Source organism: Diabrotica virgifera, chromosome 8 (genome assembly GCF_917563875.1).
Source record: "Diabrotica virgifera virgifera chromosome 8, PGI_DIABVI_V3a".
Lineage (NCBI taxonomy): Eukaryota > Metazoa > Arthropoda > Insecta > Coleoptera > Chrysomelidae > Diabrotica > Diabrotica virgifera.
Window position 1 is genome coordinate 176,490,827 of NC_065450.1, and position 22,039 is coordinate 176,512,865.

Sequence of the window (22,039 nt, forward strand, 5' to 3'; positions counted from 1 at the left end):
TGGTATTAGTTAAATCAACTCGTTTCTCTTGTTTTCACCACTTTCTCCTAGAGAGGATATACTTTTCTATAGAATAAGTGTTTAACATTTTTTTAATTATTTTTTAGAAGTTTCAATTATGTGGTTTATGTAAATATAAAAATTATTATATTTTAAATAAACATGGTTTTTGTTGTTTTTAACATATAATAACCTGTCATCTGTCATTTCTTCTTCTTTTTTAGCTGTCATCTGTCATTTCTTCTTCTGTTTTTGGGCTGTCATATGTCATTTCTTCTTCTTTTTTGGCTGTCAAGTGTCATTTTGTGAGCAAATAATTTAGTAGAATTTTTGGTAGATTTTATCCTCCATCTAGTAGAATTTAGTAGATTTTATACCTAAATCTAGTAGAAAACGACGTTCGGTCGTTGGCAACTCTGCCTGTATGTGAGTCCGTGTTAGTTTGTGTGATGTTTGTGATAACGGCGTATGGAAGGTTCAAGCAAAAACTATTCATTTAAATATAATAATATTAACATTTTTATGTTTCCATTACGATGCCAAAGTTCAAGCCATAGGAGCGTTTAAGATACTATACATATAACATATAATTTTTAAGTAACACCATTTGTTTTGTTCAGTTATTCAAAGAAGTTTGCCTTTTAAATGGTGGAAACTGCATTTGGTCGGGAAAGTTTGAAAATTCTTCCCCAAGGAAATGTCCGACAGCACAATTGATCTCCGGGTAAGTTTCATGGGGTAAGTTTAATGTTACCACTGCATTGATAGTAGATTGATCCACACCAAACTTTAAAACTCACCCTGTATTATATAACCCTTCTTTTTGAATGCTGTATCTGGATACAAATATAATCCATCTTTCCATTAACAAATCATTTCCATTGATTGAGTTTCCAAAACTCAAATGAGTATTAAAAATAACATTTAGTGACAGAAAATTGACTCAATTTTTATTGCTATTCAAAAAAAATTAGTAACACAAAAAGACAATTTAAAGGAAAAAAAAAGAAGTTGCAATCATGATACATAATAAGATAATGGAAGGAAAAAATACCCTTCATTCAAAATGCAGGTAAACTAGAAGTAAACAATATTCAAAATGTAACGTTTTTTTTTATTTAGCTAATGCCTCGACTACTAATGGCCATTGGCATGGTAGGTACAGTGAATTTTTGCAGTTAGGTACCTAGTGTCATGTGTAGTGTGTGTGTTGAGTAAGTGTCTTGTTACTTTGCAAAGTCGATGTCATTGTCTTTGCAAAGAGACGCTAATTGTATCCGAACGTCTGCTGTCCCTCCGGTGAGTACCGATCCCACAAGGGCAGAAACTATTTTCATTTATTAATTTATAATAAACGAAAAATTTCTGACCCTGGTGAGATTTGAACTCATGACTATTCGGACTTTTCGATCCAAAGCTAGGCGGGTCAATCCATGTCAAGTGGTCCAATATAAATTAAGTTGGTTGCTTGACTGTTTTTAATATTTTTTATTTTTCTACCTCTTAAACTTCAGTCCATAGAGAGTACAGAATTCCAGTTACAGTAGAACCCCGCAAATCCGAACTAATTAGGGGGACAGCCTGTTCGGATTCCGAAAAGTTCGGATTATCCGAAAGTTAGCCTTAACTAGTAGTTCAAAGCTTTCATTGTGAGTTTGAGTAGCCAAACGTTCTCGCAAGAGTGTGGACAATATTTTTGGACTCAAGTTGACTACGAGAGAACCAAAGTAAGTTTGTGTTTAACCTTTATAAACACTTTGTAAACCTATATATTAAAGTATATTTATTTTTAAGAAATTTTAAATGCCAAAGTCCTAGTAATCCTACATTGTTCAATTTTCTGGCTTTACTCTGTATAATAAACATGTTTTTAAGTTTTTGTCTTGAATTTTTAAATTTTTTTCACTTTCCGTTGGTTCGGATTTGCTGAAAGTTCAGATTCGCGGGGTTCGGATTTACGGGGTTCTACTGTATTTTATTTTTAAAAAATTTAGTTTGCCGATGACGGCCATTTTTGTTAAAGCATATCGATCATTTTCACGGAAAACGTGGCTTCGTTCTTTAGCCAATATTTTCACTGAGAACAATAAATCTGAGAACAATAAATGATTTTTCTGTTTGTCCCAAAACAATAAATCAAAAACCAAACTTTTTAGAAAAGTATGCTCTAAAAAACGGCCTATAGCATTATTTAATTTCAAACTACCCTTAAGGCCTTGAAAGGAACCTCAAAGTTTGAAGAGGTAAACTGATAAAATTCCATTTTCAGCATTTTTTTAACAGCATAAGGCAAGCCGATAATGGTTTGTAATTTTTTTCTACAAAAGACATACATACATACTTTAAATAAAAAAAAGTTTGAGCTTTGAGACTTGAGTAAATTTTTTCAAAAAAATCTCAAAAACGTAATTTTTTGAAAAATCTCAAAGTTTGACCCTTTATATCTCTGATGGGCACGGATGAAAATATTTGAAATTTGGCTGAATGTTAGCCCCTAGCAAGTAGAATAAGGAGTAAAAATTTGGAGTTGCAGACTTACATCATATAGGAGTTACAGGCCTGAAAAAATGGTCAAAAATCAAAATGGTCAAAATTTGAGCGTTTGCGGGCAGGGTAATTAAAATTCAAATAAACTGTCTAATGAAATAAAAACTAATCTATTTTCACCAGATTTCACAATGAATACAAATTTATACAGGGTGTGCCAAAGAAAAGAGTTCACCTTGATATTTGGCAGTTATTAGATTTTAAGGGAATGCCGAAACAGGCCGATTTTTATTTTTAATTTACAATTTTTTTATATATATTTCATACGTCTCCATGACCTGTCATCATCAGTGACGTCATCCACCTGGGCGTGATGACGTAATCGATTATTGTTTTAATGATAATAGGGGTCTTATGTTATCTCATTTGAAAGAGTGTTCAATTCTCTGCTCAGTAGTATAAACAACAATATAATTATTTATAAGTACAGGGTGGCCAAAAAATAATTTTAGAATTAAATTAATTGACACAAAAAATAGAATGTATGTAATTTATTTGACTCAAAATACATTTTATTGCTGTCATAAAATAGAAAAAAAAATAATTATATGGCAAATAAACATTGCTTTTCGCTTAAATTATATGTTCAAACTGTCAAGAGGTAAGTGGGAGGCTGTTTATGCAAAAAATTTAAGCGAAAAAAAAATGTTTATTTGTGAAATAAACATTTTTTTCTATTTTCTGACAGCAGTACAATGTATTTTTAGTTGCCACAAGACCCCTATTCCCATTTAAAAAAATCATCGATTATGTCATCACGCTCTGATGGATGACGTCACGTAGTATGAAAGATATCCCAAAAAGTTGCAATATAATAAAAATAAAAATGGACCTATTTCGGCATTTCCTTAAAATCTAATAGGTAACTATTGCCAAATATCGAGGTGGACTCTTTTCTTTGGCCCACCCTGTATAAATTTATATTCATTGTGAAATCTGGTGAAAATAGATTCATTTTTATTTCATTAGACAGTTTATTTGAATTTTAATTACCCTGCCCACAAGGGCAATTTTGACCATTTTGATTTTTGACCATTTTTTTAGGCCTGTAACTCCTATATGACATAAGTCTGAAACTTCAAATTTTTACTCCTTATTCTACTTGCTAGGGGCTAACATTCAGCCAAATTTCAAATTTTTTCATCCGTGCCCATCAGAGATATAAGGGGTCAAACTTTGAGATTTTTCAAAAAATTACGTTTTTGAGATTTTTTTTGAAAAAATTTACTCAAGTCTCAAAGCTCAAACTTTTTTTATTTAAAGTATGTACATATGTCTTTTGCAGAAAAAAATTACAAACCATTATCGGCTTGCCTTATGCTGTTAAAAAAATGCTGAAAATGGAATTTTATCAGTTTACCTCTTCAAATTTTGAGGTTAATTTAAGGCCTTAAGGGTAGTTTAAAATTAAATAATGCTATAGGCTGTTTTTAGAGCATACGTTTCTAAAAAGTTTGGTTTTTGATTTATTGTTCTAGGACAAACCTCAGAAAAAATATTGGCTAAAGAGCCAAGCCATGTTTTCCGTGAAAATGATCGACAAGCTTTAACAAAAATCGCCGTCATCGGCAAACTAAATTTTTTAAAAATAAAATAAATGTAATGTTGTACTCTCTATAGACTCTTTATACAGTCTATAGAGAGTACAAAAGAAAAATAAGAAATAGAAAAGAAGAATAGAATAGAAAAATAAGAAGTAGAAAAATAAAAAATATTAAAAATAGTCAAGCAACCACCTTTGGACCACTTGGCTTGGATTGACCCAGGCGCTCTTACCACTGAGCCACAGAGGGGGTTCAAAATGTAACTTATTCTATGGAAGTAGATTTTTATTATTTTGTTGTATATAAATTATTATTGTAAAATTTGAAATTTATTATGATCTACATTTTATTTATAATTGACAGACAATTGTCTGAACTTATTTTATTATTTAATATTTTCTATAAAATAAAGCTGAGCTTTTGGACCATTCTAAGAGCTCATTCACAAGACAGGGGCTTAACATGTATTTTGATAACTCGCGATTACAACTACATACATTTTACTTAAGGGCACCCGAAGTCCCATTTAACGACAGTGTTAACATTATGTCACATAGCTCTGTAACCAAAGCACTGGGTATACAATTAGATCTAAAAATCAACATCAATAAATTTACAGACCAGTAGAAGGTAGACCAGAAGAAGAAACGATAGAATTCTACAGAAAATTGCAAGATGAACTGAACGAAGCAAGAGAGGATTACGAACCTGTAATAATAATGGGGGACTGGAACGCCAGAATTGGTAACGATGTTAACAGAGGAATGTGATGCATGGGCAAATATGGAGAAGAAGTATTAAACGGAAATGGAAACAAAATGATGGAATTCTGTAGAAAGAATAATTTAAAAATAGGAAATACATACTGGAACACAAAAATGGTGGACAAATATACATTCGTGGCAGAGGAAAAACATGCTAAAAGCCTGATAGGCTATATTGTCTACTCCCAGGATTTAACAAAAATAATACAAAAAATTGAAATTAAAACGGAAACCAAAATAGGATCCAACCACAAGATGGTAGTAGCCGATTGTATAGTTAGTACAATAAGTGAAGAAGGAATACAAGAGTATAAAAAAATAGTAATACACAAAATGAAAAACAAAGAAATCGAAGAAAAATATGGAAAAGACACAGATACAGAATTAGATAAAATAACGGAGGAAAAACAGGAGGACAATGGAAGAAAAATGGAAAGTTTTCAAAGAAATTATACTGAAGACAGCAGAAGAGGCATGTGGAAAAATAGTAATAAGTAAACGTAGGAAACGAACAGAATGGTGGAACTCAAATGTAATAGAAAAGATCAAAGAAAAGAAAACAGCATGGGAAAATATCATAAAACAAAAATACAATCCTACAGAGAAAACTATACAGAAAAGAGAAATATAGCAAAAGCAGCAGTGAAAGAATTGAAAAACAAAAGGTAGTTTTGAGGCCATCTGGCTTCTTAAGCCATAGTAACACTTATTGGCGAGCACAATTCTTCTTTTAATTTCTTCACTGACATTGTTGTCTTTAGTTAGCAGCGAGTCTAGATATGTGAAGGTGTTGACACCTTCAAGTTCTAGGTTGTCAATTATTATTCTTGTAGGTATCGGGTTTCTTGACCTAGTGCAACACATACAGTGCTAGTCAAAAGTCTGTACCCCCCCTCATATCTTTTGAACGGTTGTACCTATAATAGTGAAATTTGGAGGGAGGAAATAAACGGACGTAAGCTTCTTAAGTAGTAATGACAGGTGACGTAATAGTGACAGATGATGTTACAGAGCCACTGTGACCGATAATTTTAAATGGGACCTTATGGCAGGTGATACCTCGTTTGAATGGTATTCAAAATACCTATTCAGTCATACTAATTGTTTTGGGTTTTAGTTGAATTTGATTTTGGTGAATAAATTAAATAAATATAATATTGTAGTTTCGCAATTAATTAATAAAAATTCAAATGTCCGCCTATGGTTTTTTTGTCAAAAAAGTTGACGTTTTTCAATTCTCTAGTAGTTTTTAGGTCAACGTCAACCTTTTTGACAAGTAATTGTATGCGGAATTTTGAATTTTTATCAATTAAATGCGAAACTACAATTTTATATTTATTTCATTTATTCATCAAAATTAGCTTAAACTCAAACAAAATTAGTATGACTGAACAGGTATTTTCAATACCTTTCAAACGAGGTATCACTTGCCATAAGGCCCCGTTTAAAATTATCTGTCACAGTGGCGCTGTAAAGTCATCTGTCATAATTACGTCACCTGTTATGACCAGTTAAGAAGCCTACGTCCGTTTATTTCCTTCTTCCAAATTTCACTATTATTGCTATAACCGTTCAAAAGATACAAGGGGGGTACGGACTTTTGACTAGCACTGTATATTTGTCCCATTCTCTGTGCAGATGCTCTTAACGACCGAAATGCTTGAGTCAGAGATTCTGTGGACCTACTTAAAAATATTCTTTAAGTATTTCAAATAAGAGTAGAATTTCTAAAATGTTCCTAAACCGTTTTATCGCTTAGAAGCGAATTTTCAGACTTTCAGATGTGAACTTTCAGACTTTCACCAAGCTAGAACAAGAAAGAGCTTAAGATCTCATTCAAACACGGTTCTTTTCAGAGCCATGTCTGATGATAATCTCAATCAATATCAAGTGAATTACTGCTGACAAGGAAGTTATACTTTCGTATATGTGTAAAACCTCTAAGTGTGAGAAGCCGAGACTACCTTGACAGGATGAACCATGCCAGGATGGCACAGAAATCCTGTGCATCAAACTCGATAATTGCATAGTCATCTCTGTGTACAACAGAGTGTAGCAGAGTCGCCCCCAGAAATGAAATTTGTGTTTTATCCTCAAAAAAACATCTAATTTGCCAGTTCGAACTTTTTTTTTTTTTTTTTTTTCTTCCGGAAGCCGTCCGTGCATGCACCCCGGTGGCACTGCAGCTTTTCAGCTTATTGTGCTTCCTTCCATTTGTTCTCATGACACCCAATCCAATAATGCAGTGCCCTTTACTAGCCTGTAAAGGTCCATTGGGTTAGTGCCATACACTGTCGGACTTGGTTTGCAGTCTCCATATATTGCTTGTCTCTTACGATCCAGCGACTCGCAATCGCACAATAAATGTCTGACTGTCTCGGTCTCTCTATTGCATAGTCTGCAGCTGAGATCTCCGTTATTTAGTCCTATCGTGTGTAGGTGTCCTTTTACTGGAAAGTGTCCAGTTAAGAAACCTGTAATAATTTTGAGCTGATTCCTGTTCATTTTGAACAGTTCTTCAGCTCTTTTTGCGCATGTCTGAGGTATAAATCTCTTCGCATGCTTTTGCGTGGGAATTTCTTCCCAGTATTCTTTGTGCTGTCTTCGTATCCAGCCTCTTAATCGGTCTCTGATTGTGCTTTTGGGCACTCCCAGTGCCGGTTCTGGACCGAAGTATCCTGTTGCTGATCCTCGTCTAGCAAGCTCGTCAGCTTTTTCATTACCAGCGATCCCTTGATGTCCAGGCACCCAAATGAGTTTTACCTCATTATGTTCCGCCAGGGTGTCAAGTTCTTCGCGGCATTCCCATACAAGCCTTGAGGTTATCCTTGGGTTCTTTAAAGCCCTCAAGGCCGCTTGGCTGTCTGAACAGATATTGATTCTCTTATTAGTATAAGTCCTCAATCTGTTTATCCGTGCACAGTGCAGGATTGCATATACCTCCGCCTGAAATACAGAGGTATACTCTCCTAGTGGGATGGAACCGTTATAGTTCCTATCCTCACTATATACTCCTGATCCCGAACCATCTTCTGTCTTGGACCCATCTGTATACCAGGTGTGGCCCTCATACTTCAGATGTCTGCCAGGATCTTCCCATACCTCTCTGGAGTGTATTTCCACCTGAAAAGGTATTTCCATTTTATATTTGGGGATACAATGGTCTGTTATCATCTCCCATATTGGATCCCCGCATATATCATTGATGCTGCAGTGTCCTTTGCCCACTGCAATTTTGCTTTGATTACCCTGCAGTCTATGTAACCCCATCCTTGCCTCGCCCTTCACTGTGATGTGTAAGGGAGGAAGGTCTAGTAAGGCTTCCATTGCTGCAGTTGGTGTGCCTCTCATTGCTCCTGTTATGCTGAGACAGACAAGCCTTTGTATCTTGCCTAACTTCTCTATAGCATTTCTCTGTTGCACCTTTGGCCACCAGACCAATGCTGCATACGTTATTGTGGGCTTTACCATCATGTTGTATATCCAATACATCATGTCCGGTTTAAGTCCCCATGTTCTGCCATGTGTGCGTCTGGTCACCATTAAAGTGGCCATCGCTCTTTTGGTTATTCGTTCCAGGTGTTGATTCCAGGTAAGCCTTGAGTCTATTATGACTCCGAGATATTTTACCTCCCTCTCCACCTTTAGGGAGATCCCCATGAGATTCACAGGTCCTATTCCCTCTAATTTTGTCCTTCTGGTGAAGGCTACTATTTTGGATTTGTGAGGGCTTACGGACAATCCTACCTCACTTGTCCATTTTGATACTACATTCAGGGCCTGTTGCATGTTATCCCTGACAGTTGTATTGAACTTGCCCTGAGCCAGAATGACAAAATCATCTGCATAGCCCAGGACATTATATTTTTTCCTGTTGAGCGTTCCAATCAGTCCGTCCATAACCAGATTCCACACTAACGGAGATAATACACCTCCCTGTGGGCATCCTCTGGCAACCCGTGCTGACATGGTCTCGCCCATCAGTGTCGAATATACCACGCGGCTTTTAAGCATGCATTCTATCCACCTGCAGCTTATTTCATCCACTCCTTTCAGCCGGATAGCCTTTGTGATTGCATCGAATGAGGTGTTGTTGAAGGCTCCCTCTATGCCGAGAAAGGCTCCCAACATCACCTCTTTGTTTTCCAGAACATACTCCACCCTCTGTACTAGATGGTGCAGTGCTGTTTCTGTTGATACACCTGGCCTATATGCATATTGGTCTTGTTCTATTGGTCTTTCAACCAATATTTCAACCAAAGTTCGAACTTAGTGGTAGGTGACTCTGATCCTGGATCTATCAGAAGTACTGAAATCGTTTTACAGCAGAATATGGAGCAGAATACCCTGACTTGACCTTCACAAGTGGCATAATTGACAGCTGCTGCACAAGGATGATCTTTGATTCCCAAAAACACAGCACCATCCAGTTGGTCTAGCTAGCCATTGGATGACTAGAAATTGGATAGATATGCTGTCAAGATAGACACTACTCTGGGAAACATCAAAGCTACCCCTTACGATGCTTTCATCGAAATAGCTTGAAAATCCTTTAGAAAGAACATTCATGCAAGCTGTGGATAACGATACTGATCAGAGACTGTTCGAAACCGACCCCTTTAGTGAGGAAACTATAGAGCAAAGAGAAGAACTTATGAAGACCATAAGTGAGGGGAGGCAGTGAAAATTGATAGAAATGTTGGAGAAGATAGATATGACACATAGCAGTAAGATAGTGTGATTCCTATGCTGGGGTGAGTGCATGATTTGATCTAATTCTGTTAATTGTTTGTATAAATAACCTATACGGAAAAAGAAGTGTGAGCTACCGTACAACTTCTTGGCTTAAAAACCTACGCCAATGGTTTGGGAAAACTAGCACTGAACTATTTCGTGCGGCTGTAAATAAGACAATGATTGTTAATATGCTGGGCAACATGAGAGCCCACGATCTACAAGCGGTCTCGGCACCTTAAGAAGAAGATAAATAACCTATTTGACTCGTATTTAAACCATCTCTCATTCAAAATTAGTGGTTGGCAATTTCTAAAATTTATTACTGTCGTACTTTGGTTGTATAAATGTTGCCAACTGTGTTTGCAAGTATTGCTTTTACTGATATTATCTATATCTGTTACTGGTATCACCCCTTTTCTCTATTTTGATACTGCAAAATTTACTATTTAAGTGGCTTAGTTATATTATGATTAAACAACTAAATTGAAATAATTATGAATTCAAAATTATAAAAAATATATATAATAAAATAGATATATTATAGTTAACAAATATGACAATTAATTAATTATGTGTTTATAATTGAATAAAAATCCACAAGGAAAATTTTTCCTGTAGCTGGCTGTATACCATTAATCAAAAACAATTTATTGAGAAATCCTTTATAAAAGGTATAGTAGGAAAAAGATTACCCATAAGCGATCATATTGAACACATCTTTTTTATGTTCCAGAAAATAATGAGCTGGTACCGGTCCTATAAGAACAGCTTATATAAGTACTACATGTACTTGCGTTGGCCAATTTTATTGTGACACAGTGACAGAAAAATACAGCGTGTTTTATATGTTCGTTCAAGGGTAATCATTCATTTTTCCTACTGTATATATCGATGGCTAAAAGGACAAATATTGTATGTCCAAAATTGATGTTTTCGCTAAAATCAATTTAAAAGTTTGCGTTATCCGTGACAAACCGTACATTCCTTAAAAGTAACTAAATTACAGTTAAGTTCGTGATACACATTTCTTTTATATCTTATTCAGTTCTATTTATTCAGGGTTCAATGTTAATCACATTTAACAAGCTAAAAGTAACCCCCTGTGTGAACATACAGTAAATGTGAAGTAAAATATGGACATACAATATATTATTGCCATACTGCAATTAAAATATCATAAAATCAGGTTTAAAATAGTACTAGTAGTACAAGTAGTACATACGCAATATACGCAGACGCGTGCAACACATACTATAGGCTGACGAGCCTCCAATAATATAGACAAATATTGTATCTTTGGACATACGAGTACAATAAAAGAGTCGTTCAGTTTGAATTTTGTGAAGAGCATTTTGTCTGAAAAGTATTGTATTATTTTTTTTTATTGACATCCCAATTTATTACAATCTGCCGTTTTTTACAAGGTAATAAGCATTAAGTAATATTTATGTCGGCTAAACTATTGACATGAGGCAAACATACCCATTAATATGCCGCCTTTAATGTTAGTCTACTAAACTATTATTGGTTCTGGGAAAACATAAATAAACACTACATTTGTTTTTAGCTCACACTGAATCACTAGTCACTTTACGTTTTAACCTGTGACTGCACACATCTGCATCAAGTTCCTTGCTAGGTGGTTTGGGTGTTCCCGCAATCGGTCCTTGTATTTTTTTATTCGATATGTAATTTGTTCCTTTACATAAGTTACCTCTGCATCTCGATGTACGGCGTTGTGGGTGATATACCACGGTATATTTAAAATCATCCTTAGTATTTTGGATTGGAACCTTTGTATAATTTCTATATTAGAATTTGGGGCTGTTCCCCACAGTTCTATCCCATAGGTCCAAATTGGCTTCAACACCGCTTTGTATAGGAGTAATTTATTTTGTGTTGATAACTGGGATTGTTTTCCTATTAGCCAGTATATGTCTCTCACTTTATGTCCCAATTGTTTTCGCTTGGAAAATATGTGTTTTTTCCAGGTGAGTTTTCTATCCAGGTGAATCCCAAGGTACTTTACATCATCTTTCTGTGGTATTTGTTTGCAGTTAATACATACAGGTGGACAGGTTCCTCTACGGGTTGTAAATGTTACATGTATCGACTTTTGCTCATTTGGTTTAATTCTCCATTTTTGTAACCATTTTTCGACTTCAGTTATGTTATTTTGTAGTAGTTCTGATGCGATGTTTGGATTCTTGTTGGAGCATAAGATCGCAGTATCATTTGCAAATGTAGGTGTTGTTGTGGCAGGTGATGTTGGAAGGTCGGCAGTATAGAGTAGGTACAGGACAGGACCCAGTACACTTCCCTGGGTGACACCTGCTGTTATGGGTTGGAATTCTGATATTTCATTATCGTATTTGACTCTAAAGCGTCTATTTGTAAGGTATGACTTTAATAGTGTGTAATAATTTAGAGGCAAACAACTCCTCAGCTTATAGAGCAACCCCTGGTGCCATACCTTGTCAAACGCTTGTCCTATGTCTATGAACAGGGCGGAGCAATATCTGGATGCTTCGAGGTCTTTATGGATTCTGTTTACTATTCGATGTACTTGTTGAATGGTAGAATGTTTCTGTCTGAATCCAAATTGGTGAGTTGGAATCATTCCCTTGTCTTCTAGGAGAGGCGTTAGTCTTGTTAATAAAAGTTTTTCGAACACTTTGGATAGCACTGGTAGTAGACTGATGGGCCAGTATGATTCTACCCTTTCAGGTGGTTTGCCTAGTTTTAAAATGGGTGTTATTTCGGCTACTTTCCATTGTGGCGGGAAATAGCTGATTTTCATGATTGAATTAAATAATTGTGTTAGATGTGTATATCCTATTTCCGGCAGTTCTTGTAATATTTGTCCTGTGATTAGGTCGTACCCTGGAGCTTTTTTAGGGTTGGTATTGATTTCATTGTATTATTGGACATACAATATTTATGCTCTAAGTTTATGGTGTTGTTAATGGACATGTCTTTGATGCTACTTTAGTATCTAGCAAACCGTTATAAGAGGATATACAATATTTGAGCACAATAAATATTTCATCTCGACTGGTATAGACCAGAGACTATCTCATTTTAAACAAAAATGGACATACAATATTTGTCTTCCTAGCCATTGGCCTGAAAGGGCCACATCTAAATCACACAACGTTTTCGATTTACCTAGATCATTGTCAGTGCTGATACAGGCAAATCACATGTTTAGTCATCAAAAATACATGGGTAAAGACCCCTTTAAATGTTAGTTGTAACACAATATGTTAGAATCAGGGCACAAAATATCCATGATATTTATATAAATATCAAAATATCAGATATATATGATATATATCCGATATATATCCAAAATGTGATATTTATATGATATTTATGATATTTTGGAGAACATTTCAATAGAGAAACTAAATTGACCAAAATAAGACTCTAAATGTAGAATGTAACAGCATAAAAGATATATTTTTACTTAAATAAACAATACAAAAATATAAACGTACATATGATAGTACAGTAGAGCGTCGATTATCCGAACTAATTGGGGGACATGGGTGTTCGGAAAACCGATTTGTTCGGATAATCGAACTATATTGAGATTGTCATACATATTTATCCACAAGTGAATAAAAACCATATTTATATAATTGTATATTTATTTATACCTTGATAATGACAAATAGCAATTAAACAAAAAAGTGCAGTCTTTGCAACAACATATTTTTGGATACACAATTGAAGAAAATTGAAGATATTTTAAGCGTTTATTACTAACGCTTGCTCAGTACTCGAGTGCGGGGCGCGGGAGTTCGGATAACCGGTCGTTCGGTTGATCGACGTTCGGATAATCGACGCTCTACTGTATGTTATACAAACGGAAAACAAAATGATACGAGTATCCAAGTAACAACTAAATTATCTAAAAATATTGAAAACATTAACTTAAACATATAGGTATTTCTATTTTTCCAAAATAACTCAAAATTCTGAACATTTAAAAAACAAAATCAAAATTTAGAAAATTGAGATGAAGTTTTAACATCGGAAGTGTCGGAATCAAAACTAGTAAAGCACCTAAGACGTAATTCTGCCGCTTCTTTTTCCCTTCTTTCAGTTTCTTGTTCAGGCCAAATCCATTCCAAATTGTCATGTTTTTGGTATGAAGAACTGTTTAAATATTTAAACATGAATACAAGTTTAGGAACCTTTTCAGTTCCTAAATTATTTCGTAATTTGGAATGTACAAGTCCAAAGCTTGAAAAGCACCTTTCAATGCCTGCCGTTGAGGCTACTGCTGCAAGTAATTGGCTAATTCGTTCGAGAAATATGTTTTTATCAAGCCAAGCAGATTCAGCGATTGCAACAGACTTATACCATAATAATGGACATATTTTTTTGAAATTTGGACCATACATGAAAGACGAAAAAGGTTTAGACTTCGAAGTTAAGGCCATTACAAAAGGAACAAAATCTGTGTTGATTGAATTTAAATATTCATAAGCCTGTTGTGTTTGTTCGGCAGTAAGTCTTTCTCGCAAAAAGCGATGGTCCAGTAGGTTTGCCAAAAAATGGGGCGATACATGGCCCTGTATGAGGCGAATAATAAGGTTCTGGACTGGCTAGATACAACTCGGATAATTCCTGTTAGAAGGCAAGTCAACGCAGTTGCGACGTTGTCGCTTTTTAACCGTCTTATGTAAAAATTAGTACGAAATAAAATACTGATATATATCATGATATATATAATATAAATATCATGATATATATCACGATATTTATCGTGATATATATCAGTGGATATAAAATATATCCTCGCGCCCTGGTTAGAATTACATTATTATTAAAAAATCCAAGTGATGGATAAAAATCCGTATGGATATGGCCTTTGTAATCTTTGACTTCCCACAAGGCATGTACTAGGGCAGTCCGATAAGTACTTAGCCTCTCCGCCCGATGGCGCCACTATCGCAAATGAAGTGTACTGTCATTTAATGCGTTCTCGTAGACGGCTAATGTCAAAATTTCAGCCAAATCGAAATTATAGTATTTTTGTGATTGCGTGTGAAAGTCAACGTGTCAGCGGATTTTAATAAAATGGAAAAAGAGCAATATCGGTCGGTGATCTGATTCTTGTTTTTGGAAACGCAGCGAAATCAAAGAGCGCTTGGATGCTGTGTACGGTGGCTCTTCTCCTTCGATGGCAACTGTCAAAAATTGGTTTGATGAGTTTCAACGTGGACGAATGTCGGTTTTTGATGAGCCACGCGTAAGTGCTCCGAAAATGGCTACCACGGAGAATAACGTGACAAAAATCCACGATCTTGTATTGGCAGACCGCCGACTGAAGGTGCGCGAGATAGCTGACACAGTAGGCATCTCAAAAGACCGCGTAGGTCATATCCTGCATGAAATTTTGGGCATGAGAAAACTGTCGGCGCGATGGGTGCCGCTTTTGCTCACTTCAGACAATAAGCGCAACCGTGAGACCATTTCAGAGCAGTGTTTGACGCTATTTAAGTGTGATCCAAAGGAGTTTTTACGTCGTTTCATAACCGTCGACGAAACATGGATTCACTGGTATACACCAGAAACCAAGGAGCAGTCGAAAGAGTGGACAGCACCCGGCCAACGTGCTCCGAAGAAGGCGAAGACTGTCCAATCGGCCGGAAAGTTGATGGCCAGCATTTTCTGGGATTTACAAGGTGTGATCTACATCGACTACTTAGAGAAGGGAAAAACGATCACAGGGCCCTATTATGCCGAATTATTGGGCCGATTCGACGCCGAATTGAAGAAAAAACGACCCCATTTGGCAAAATAAAGTGCTCTTCCACCATGACAACGCACCGGCTCACACATCGGTCGTCGCCATGGCCAAATTGGTCGAATTGGACTACGAACTGTTGCCCCATCCACCGTATTCTCCGGATTTGGCCTTGTACGACTACTATTTGTTTCCAAACTTGAAAAAGACACTGGGCAGAAATTTAAGTCTAAGGCTACGGCTCCACGGGCTGGAAATTGACGCTAGCAGTAGCCCCAAAACGAACTTAAGGTTCCGCAGAACGGAATAGGAATAGCCGAACTGTACCGACTACAGGACTTGTGCGTAGTCGGTTCAGTTCGGCTATTCCCATTCCGTTCCGCGGAACCTTAAGTTCATTTTGCGGCTACTGCTAGCGTCAATTTCCAGCCCGTGGAGCCGTAGCCTAATGAGGAGGTCATCGCCGCCACGGAAGTATATTTTGCAGACCTCGAGAAAAGGTATTTTTCAGACGGGTTAAAGAAGTTGAGGCATCGCTGGGTATCGAGCTAAAAGGAAAAATATGTAGAAATTATATAAATAAAAATTATGTAGAAAAATAAATTGCCACTTTTCCAAAATTTTCCTTTTTCTTTTGTAGGCTAAGTACTTATCGGACGGCCCATGTAAGTTGCTTGTTTGAAGTGTATTAGTATATCTTTACATTACGGATGGTAGGTGGCAACTATTGGATTTTTTAATAATAATGTAACTTTAACATATCGTGTTAACGTTTAAAGGGTTTTTACCCATGTATTTTTGGTGGTTCAGCATGTGATTTGCCTGGATCAGCACTGAAGATGATCTATGTAGATCGACAACGTTCTGTGAGTTAGATGTGGCCCTTTGAGGGGTTTTTTTAATATATACCTTTTATAAAGGATTTTTCAATAATTGAATCACTCATTATAATCACTAAAATAATTCGACTGATTCCTTATTTTTATTTTTCAGAGTATGCTAGCAACCTTCCGTGTGTCGGAATTGCAGATGTTATTAGGTTTTGCCGGAAGAAATAAATCGGGAAGAAAAACAGAATTGCAACAAAGGGCTTTAGATCTTCTAAAAGTCAGATCTCATCCTATTCACCAGAAAATAAGAGACTTGTATAAAACAATCCAGTAAGTGGTTTACCCAAACATGAAGTAAGATACACACGTAGGTACTTACTTTATATAGATTGTCTTCTTTCTCATTCTTTCATCTATTTCAACTAGAAGCTAGATCTAGCTTCCACAAATTATTATAGACTAGTATGTTCTTCTTCTTCACTACAGGGATTAGGCATTGCATGTTGCCGTCTGTGTTTTTATACAGGTATTTTGGCCATCTTTTTCAAGGTCTTCATTTCTCTTGCTTTTTTTCCATCCAGTGAATATGTTGTCGCCATTTATCGTTATAATCCACTATCTTGTCGTTTACAGTGTACACATTCATCTTATTACATATTATGTTTGATTTCTTACTAGAGGTCTTGTTGTGCAGTATGTGCAGCCTTTAACTTTTGTTAAAAATATCATATCTGCTGCTTGTAGTGTATTCTCATATTTATTTATATCATTTATTCAACATTCACTACCGTACATAAGTAAAGGTACGGCAATAGTTCTATAAAATTTAATTTTATAGAACTTGAAAAAGCGTTATAAAGCATTAATAGCTGTAAAAAAGTTAACAGCTTCGAAAAGGCAAAGTAAGAATGTTAAATATAGTTAACAGTATACAGTAATAACCGGAAAAATAACGCTAAAGATGGAAAACATATTAAGTTGTGAGATAAACAGAAATGAAACTAGTGGAGGTGGGAAATTTAGCGATAAAGACCTATAAATTTACATTCTATTTATTGTTTCCACCTTTAAAACTTATCGGACGAGTTTGGCAACTGCCACTGTGACAGTATGTACGTAGAAATTGCTTGTTTGTAGGCGCGCCTACTAGTTCGATTTTAAATGAGAGATGCATTAAAAACATCACACAAGCACTATGTATTTATAGCTTCGTTTAACAACAAAAAAAATTAATTTTTAGCAATGCAGATAATCAAAACCGATAGCATGTGACTTGAACTTTCAAATGCGGTAAGCAAAATTGCTATTTTATTTTTTAATCAAAGTTATTCGGGTTCAAAAATTGTAATTTTTCGATTTTTTGAAAGTTCAAATCGCTGTTATGTAATTCCTCAAGTTCTTTGTTTATAACAATCTTATCGACATCCGGATCAACTGTTACCAAAAAATTCGTGTTCTACGGGTCAAAATACATAAAAAACTTGGGTAAGCCCATCTGAATAAAGGATGCCGTTGTACCCCCCCTGGCGACAGTACTAGCTGCTTGCTATCTGTGTAAATGTTCTTAAATCTTATTTTGGTCGACTCGGTCAAAAGCTTGTCTAAGTCAAATCTATATAGAGGGTCCAGGTTAAATTCGCTGCTTTTTCGGAATTCATTTTGTTTTTTTTTTCTATAAGCAATAGGGAACTTGCACATTTTTTTTTATTACATAATAATGTTCAGTTTTGTTTAACAATGAGATTTCCAAAATTTCACGCTTCAGAAACTCATAATAACTTATAAGTACAAATTTAAAGTCTTCTGTGTTTTAAAATAGTTCAAACGACCCGTGACGTCACATAGTTTAACTTTATAGTTATATTTATATTTATGGTTATATTTAGGTATATTATTCTTCTTCTTCTTTAGTTTATTGTCCTCCACCTATGTACTTGGTATTTGGCCAGTTTATCGTCGCGGAATAAGGGAAAAATATGTATATTCTATTATCGTATGTCATTATAATAATATACAGTGATGAGCGCACTAATAACCGGCAAAATAACGCAAAAGATGGAAAACATATTAAGTTGTGAGATAAAAAGGGATGAACCTAGTAGAGGTGTTAAATTTAGCGATAGTAACTTAAAAATTGACAATATATTGCTTGTTTTCCACCTTTAGACGTATCAGACGAGTTTGGGAAATGCCACTGTCACAGTGACAGTTTTTGTTGACATACTCCTCTGATACGATAAAAGGTGGGAAACAATATAATGTCAATGTATATGTTACTATAGCTAATTTTAACACCTCTACTAGTTTTATTTCCTTTTATCTCACAATTTAATATGTTTTCCATCTTTTGCGCTATTTTGCCGGTTATTAGCGCGCTCATCACTGTATACCAGTTTGTTGAGATTGGAGTTTGATACAGTTTTTGAAGGAAATGAAAGAAGGTTTACTATGGAAAATAAAAGAAAACACTATAAGTGTTGTTTAGTGCTATTTTGTAAAAGTACAAGTTTTCTATGTATTTAAAAATAGTTCAAACGATCAAACGTATTTTCTACTGACGTTTATAATGTCTAATTTAAGATTATATACAATTTTGTTTACTTTGTTGGTGCAGAATGTAAACACACAACCATATGACGTCACGACGCGTTTTGGGCTAGCTGCAATAATTTGAATTTAGAATCGTCTTTAGGGGCCAAACGGAACACAAAACAACTTTTTTTATCTTGGATACATGTTTTAAATTATGTACTGGTGTGATTTATAACATTTTTTTCGAATTTAAAATTTTATGCAAGTTCCCTATTCGGTTGGAACCTTTGGTCTGTTGTTTAGGATCTTTGTGTAGATTTCATATGTATTATTTAGTAAACTTATCTAATATACTAAAAGTGTAGTCGCACGTCAGACGGAATCACAGTTTGTCCGGGACGATAACTCCTAGCACCACCTACGAAAGAAATCTGAACTACCAACTGACATTGATTTGTTATGAAAATTGTACAAAAGACTAAAATATTATTTCAATCTACTGAGTCTTAATCAATCATATTTTGTTCTCGAAACGATACGGTTGATTTATTGCTAATTCATTCTATAAATTGATGATTCAAATATCCTTACTCGGAAATTTTACTACTTCCTCAGTAATAAATTTTTTCGCCAAATTGACAAAAATATTGGTTACTTTATAAAAAAAAAGGTAGTACTGCAGACTAACGCGAAGTTTTATACTATATTTTCTATATTTTTAAAATTTAATAAAGTAATTTTATTTTTTATTTATTTATATTTTAAACAAATTATATAGGTACAATATATAATATTTTTAAAATTGAATAAAGGAATTTTATTATTTATTTATTATTTAGATTTTAAACAAATTTTCTTCTTCTTCATCTTTTTGTATAGACATTCTGTTTTTCAATGTGCCCCTAGGAATTTGTCGTTCCATCGTTTTCGTGGTCTTCCCACTGATCGTCTTCCTATTGGGGAATCGTCTCTCGCTGTCCTTACTACTCTATTTGTTGTCATTCGGCTTATGTGGTCATTCCATTCTATTCTTCTGTTTCTTATCCAGTTATTAATGTTATCCACCTTGCATCTCCGTCGTATATATGTACGTCTAGCTCTGTCCCATAGAGTCTTACCATCGATTTTTCGAAAAAAACATAACATAAACATTTGATAGTAAATTCAATTATCATATAAAGTAAATAAGATGTTTAAGAATTAAATATGTGTACAGTTTGAAAGGAATTTATTAACAACTAAAGTTTTAGGTTTTATAATTAAATGAAATGTTTACATTTGTACAACGGACTCCCCTTCAACGGGAGTAAATTGACTCTCGCATCTATTTTACGTGTCGTTTTACGTTGATGATTGACAAACATGTTGGTTACTTTATTAAGAAAAATAATGTAAAGCTTTGTTACTTTATATTTACTTGATTTACATGCAACAAGTTTATTATTTTAAAAATTGTATTTTTAATTCTTTTGAGAATTTGTTGATCCTAAAATTTTGGCTGCGAATATGGTGAGACCTAATAAATATAATACCGATGAAGAACGAAAGGAAGCTAGGAATGCTCGAAGAAGGGACGTTAGAGCTCAGCACAGTGAAGAACAACGAGCTCGGGAAGCTGAATCTAAGCGACGACGTCGTGCAGAAGAGAGTTCTGAAGCTAGATTAAGTAGGCAACAGCGAGAATCCGCGTTGCAGAGGACACGAAGAGCATTGCAATACGTTGAAAGGCAAGTTCGATAGATGGCAATTGATTGGATCATCCGTCGCATGGCGACGGGACAAAATCACTAGTGCCTCTATAGTTTCTGCAATCGCTTATGTTGCTTTTTTAAATAAAGATGATTCCATTGTTTTCCATGTGTTTGGAATTTAGCATCTCCCCCAGCAAATATTAAAAATGTGCTGTAGAAAAAGCAGTATTTATCCTAGTGTAATTTTGTATTTATCCTACCTCTTCCTGAACCTTTTCTAATTTTTATATGTTCAAGTGCAGTTTGTAGTTCATCTATATAGTCCAGAAATATTCCGATTCGGATTTTTTTGCAAAATCTTACTCAAAAAGGACCCCTTTTAACAAATTTGCATGTTGCCAGGTCCAAAAGTGGGTCAACATTTTTTTAAACGTCTTTTTTTTGTTTTTTCCAAAAATTATTTTTTTGCATTGAACAAAGCTTTTTTAGGTTTTTTGGATCATTTCTGACAGAAAAGGTCTTTAGTGACTTTTCTCTAAAGTTGATAGTTTTTGACATATAAACGATTAAAAATTGCGAAATCGGCCATTTTTAACCCTCAGAAACTATGTAAAAAACTGAAAATTTCGATGTTGCCAAGGTAAGAAGATATTCTTTGAACATCGATTGATGAAATCCCGAAGAGTTTTTTGCAATACAATATCGAAAACTCGCTATGTTTTTTATTTTCCAATCAAGCGGGCGCTTGATTGGCAACCCTTGCATGTATATGTAACATGCGCAAATATATGCGCGGAAAAATATTTCGATTCAATTTTTTTTTCACCATGTTGCTTGAAAATATCTCCTATTAACAAATTTGTATGTTGCCAGGATTAAAAAGTCAAAAAAATTTTTAAACGTTTGTTTTTGGTTTTTTAGATCATTCCAAATAGAAAAGACCTGAAGAGGCTTTTCCGTAAATATGATAGTTTTCGAGATATAAGCGATCAAAATTTTAAAAATGCAAAATCGGCCATTTTTTTCGGAATAATTAAAAACTATGTGAAACACCAAAAATTTCAATGATACCAAGGTACGTAGATATTCTAAGAATATCGATTGATGAAATCCCGAAGAGCTTTGTACAATACAATATCGAAAACCCCTTTGTTTTTTAATTGCTAATCGAGCGGGAGCGACACTATTTTCAACCGTTGCATTGTAGCGACCGCTTGCAAAATAGTGTAGCGACCGCTTGAGTAACAATTAAAAAACAAAGGGGTGTTCGATATTGTATTGCAAAAAGCTCTTCGGGACTTCATCAATCGATATTCTTAGAATATCTACGTACCTTGGTATCATTGAAATTTTCTGTGTTTTACATAGTTTTTGAAGGTTAAAAATGGCCGATTTTGCAATTTTTAAATTTTCAATCGCTTACATCTCGAAAACTATCACATTTACAGAAAAGTCACTTATTGTCTTTTCTATTTTTAATGATCCAAAAAACCTAAAAAAATTTGTCCGATGCAAAAAAATTAGTTTTAGGAAAAAAAAACAAAAAATAAACGTTTAAAATTTTTTTTGACTTTTTGATCCTGGCAACATACGAATTTGTTAAGAGGGGATATTTTCAAGCAAGATGGTGAAA

The 22,039-nt window shown here is 34.8% G+C and overlaps 1 protein-coding gene across 3 annotated transcripts in view; it reads left to right on the forward strand.

The window, feature by feature from the left end:
• The first annotated feature begins 284 nt into the window (after positions 1-284).
• Positions 285-22,039, forward strand: part of LOC126890521 (E3 SUMO-protein ligase PIAS2) — a 101,258-nt gene continuing 79,503 nt past the window's right edge. The window contains exons 1-2 of one of the 3 annotated variants that reach the window (XM_050659521.1): positions 285-738; positions 16,347-16,513. In XM_050659521.1, coding sequence (XP_050515478.1) covers positions 16,350-16,513 — 164 coding nt within the window. In that variant the 5' untranslated portion in view covers positions 285-738; positions 16,347-16,349. Of the gene's footprint in view, positions 739-16,346; positions 16,551-22,039 lie in introns of those variants that run through there. The other 2 variants (XM_050659520.1, XM_050659522.1) reach the window with 2 other exon arrangements.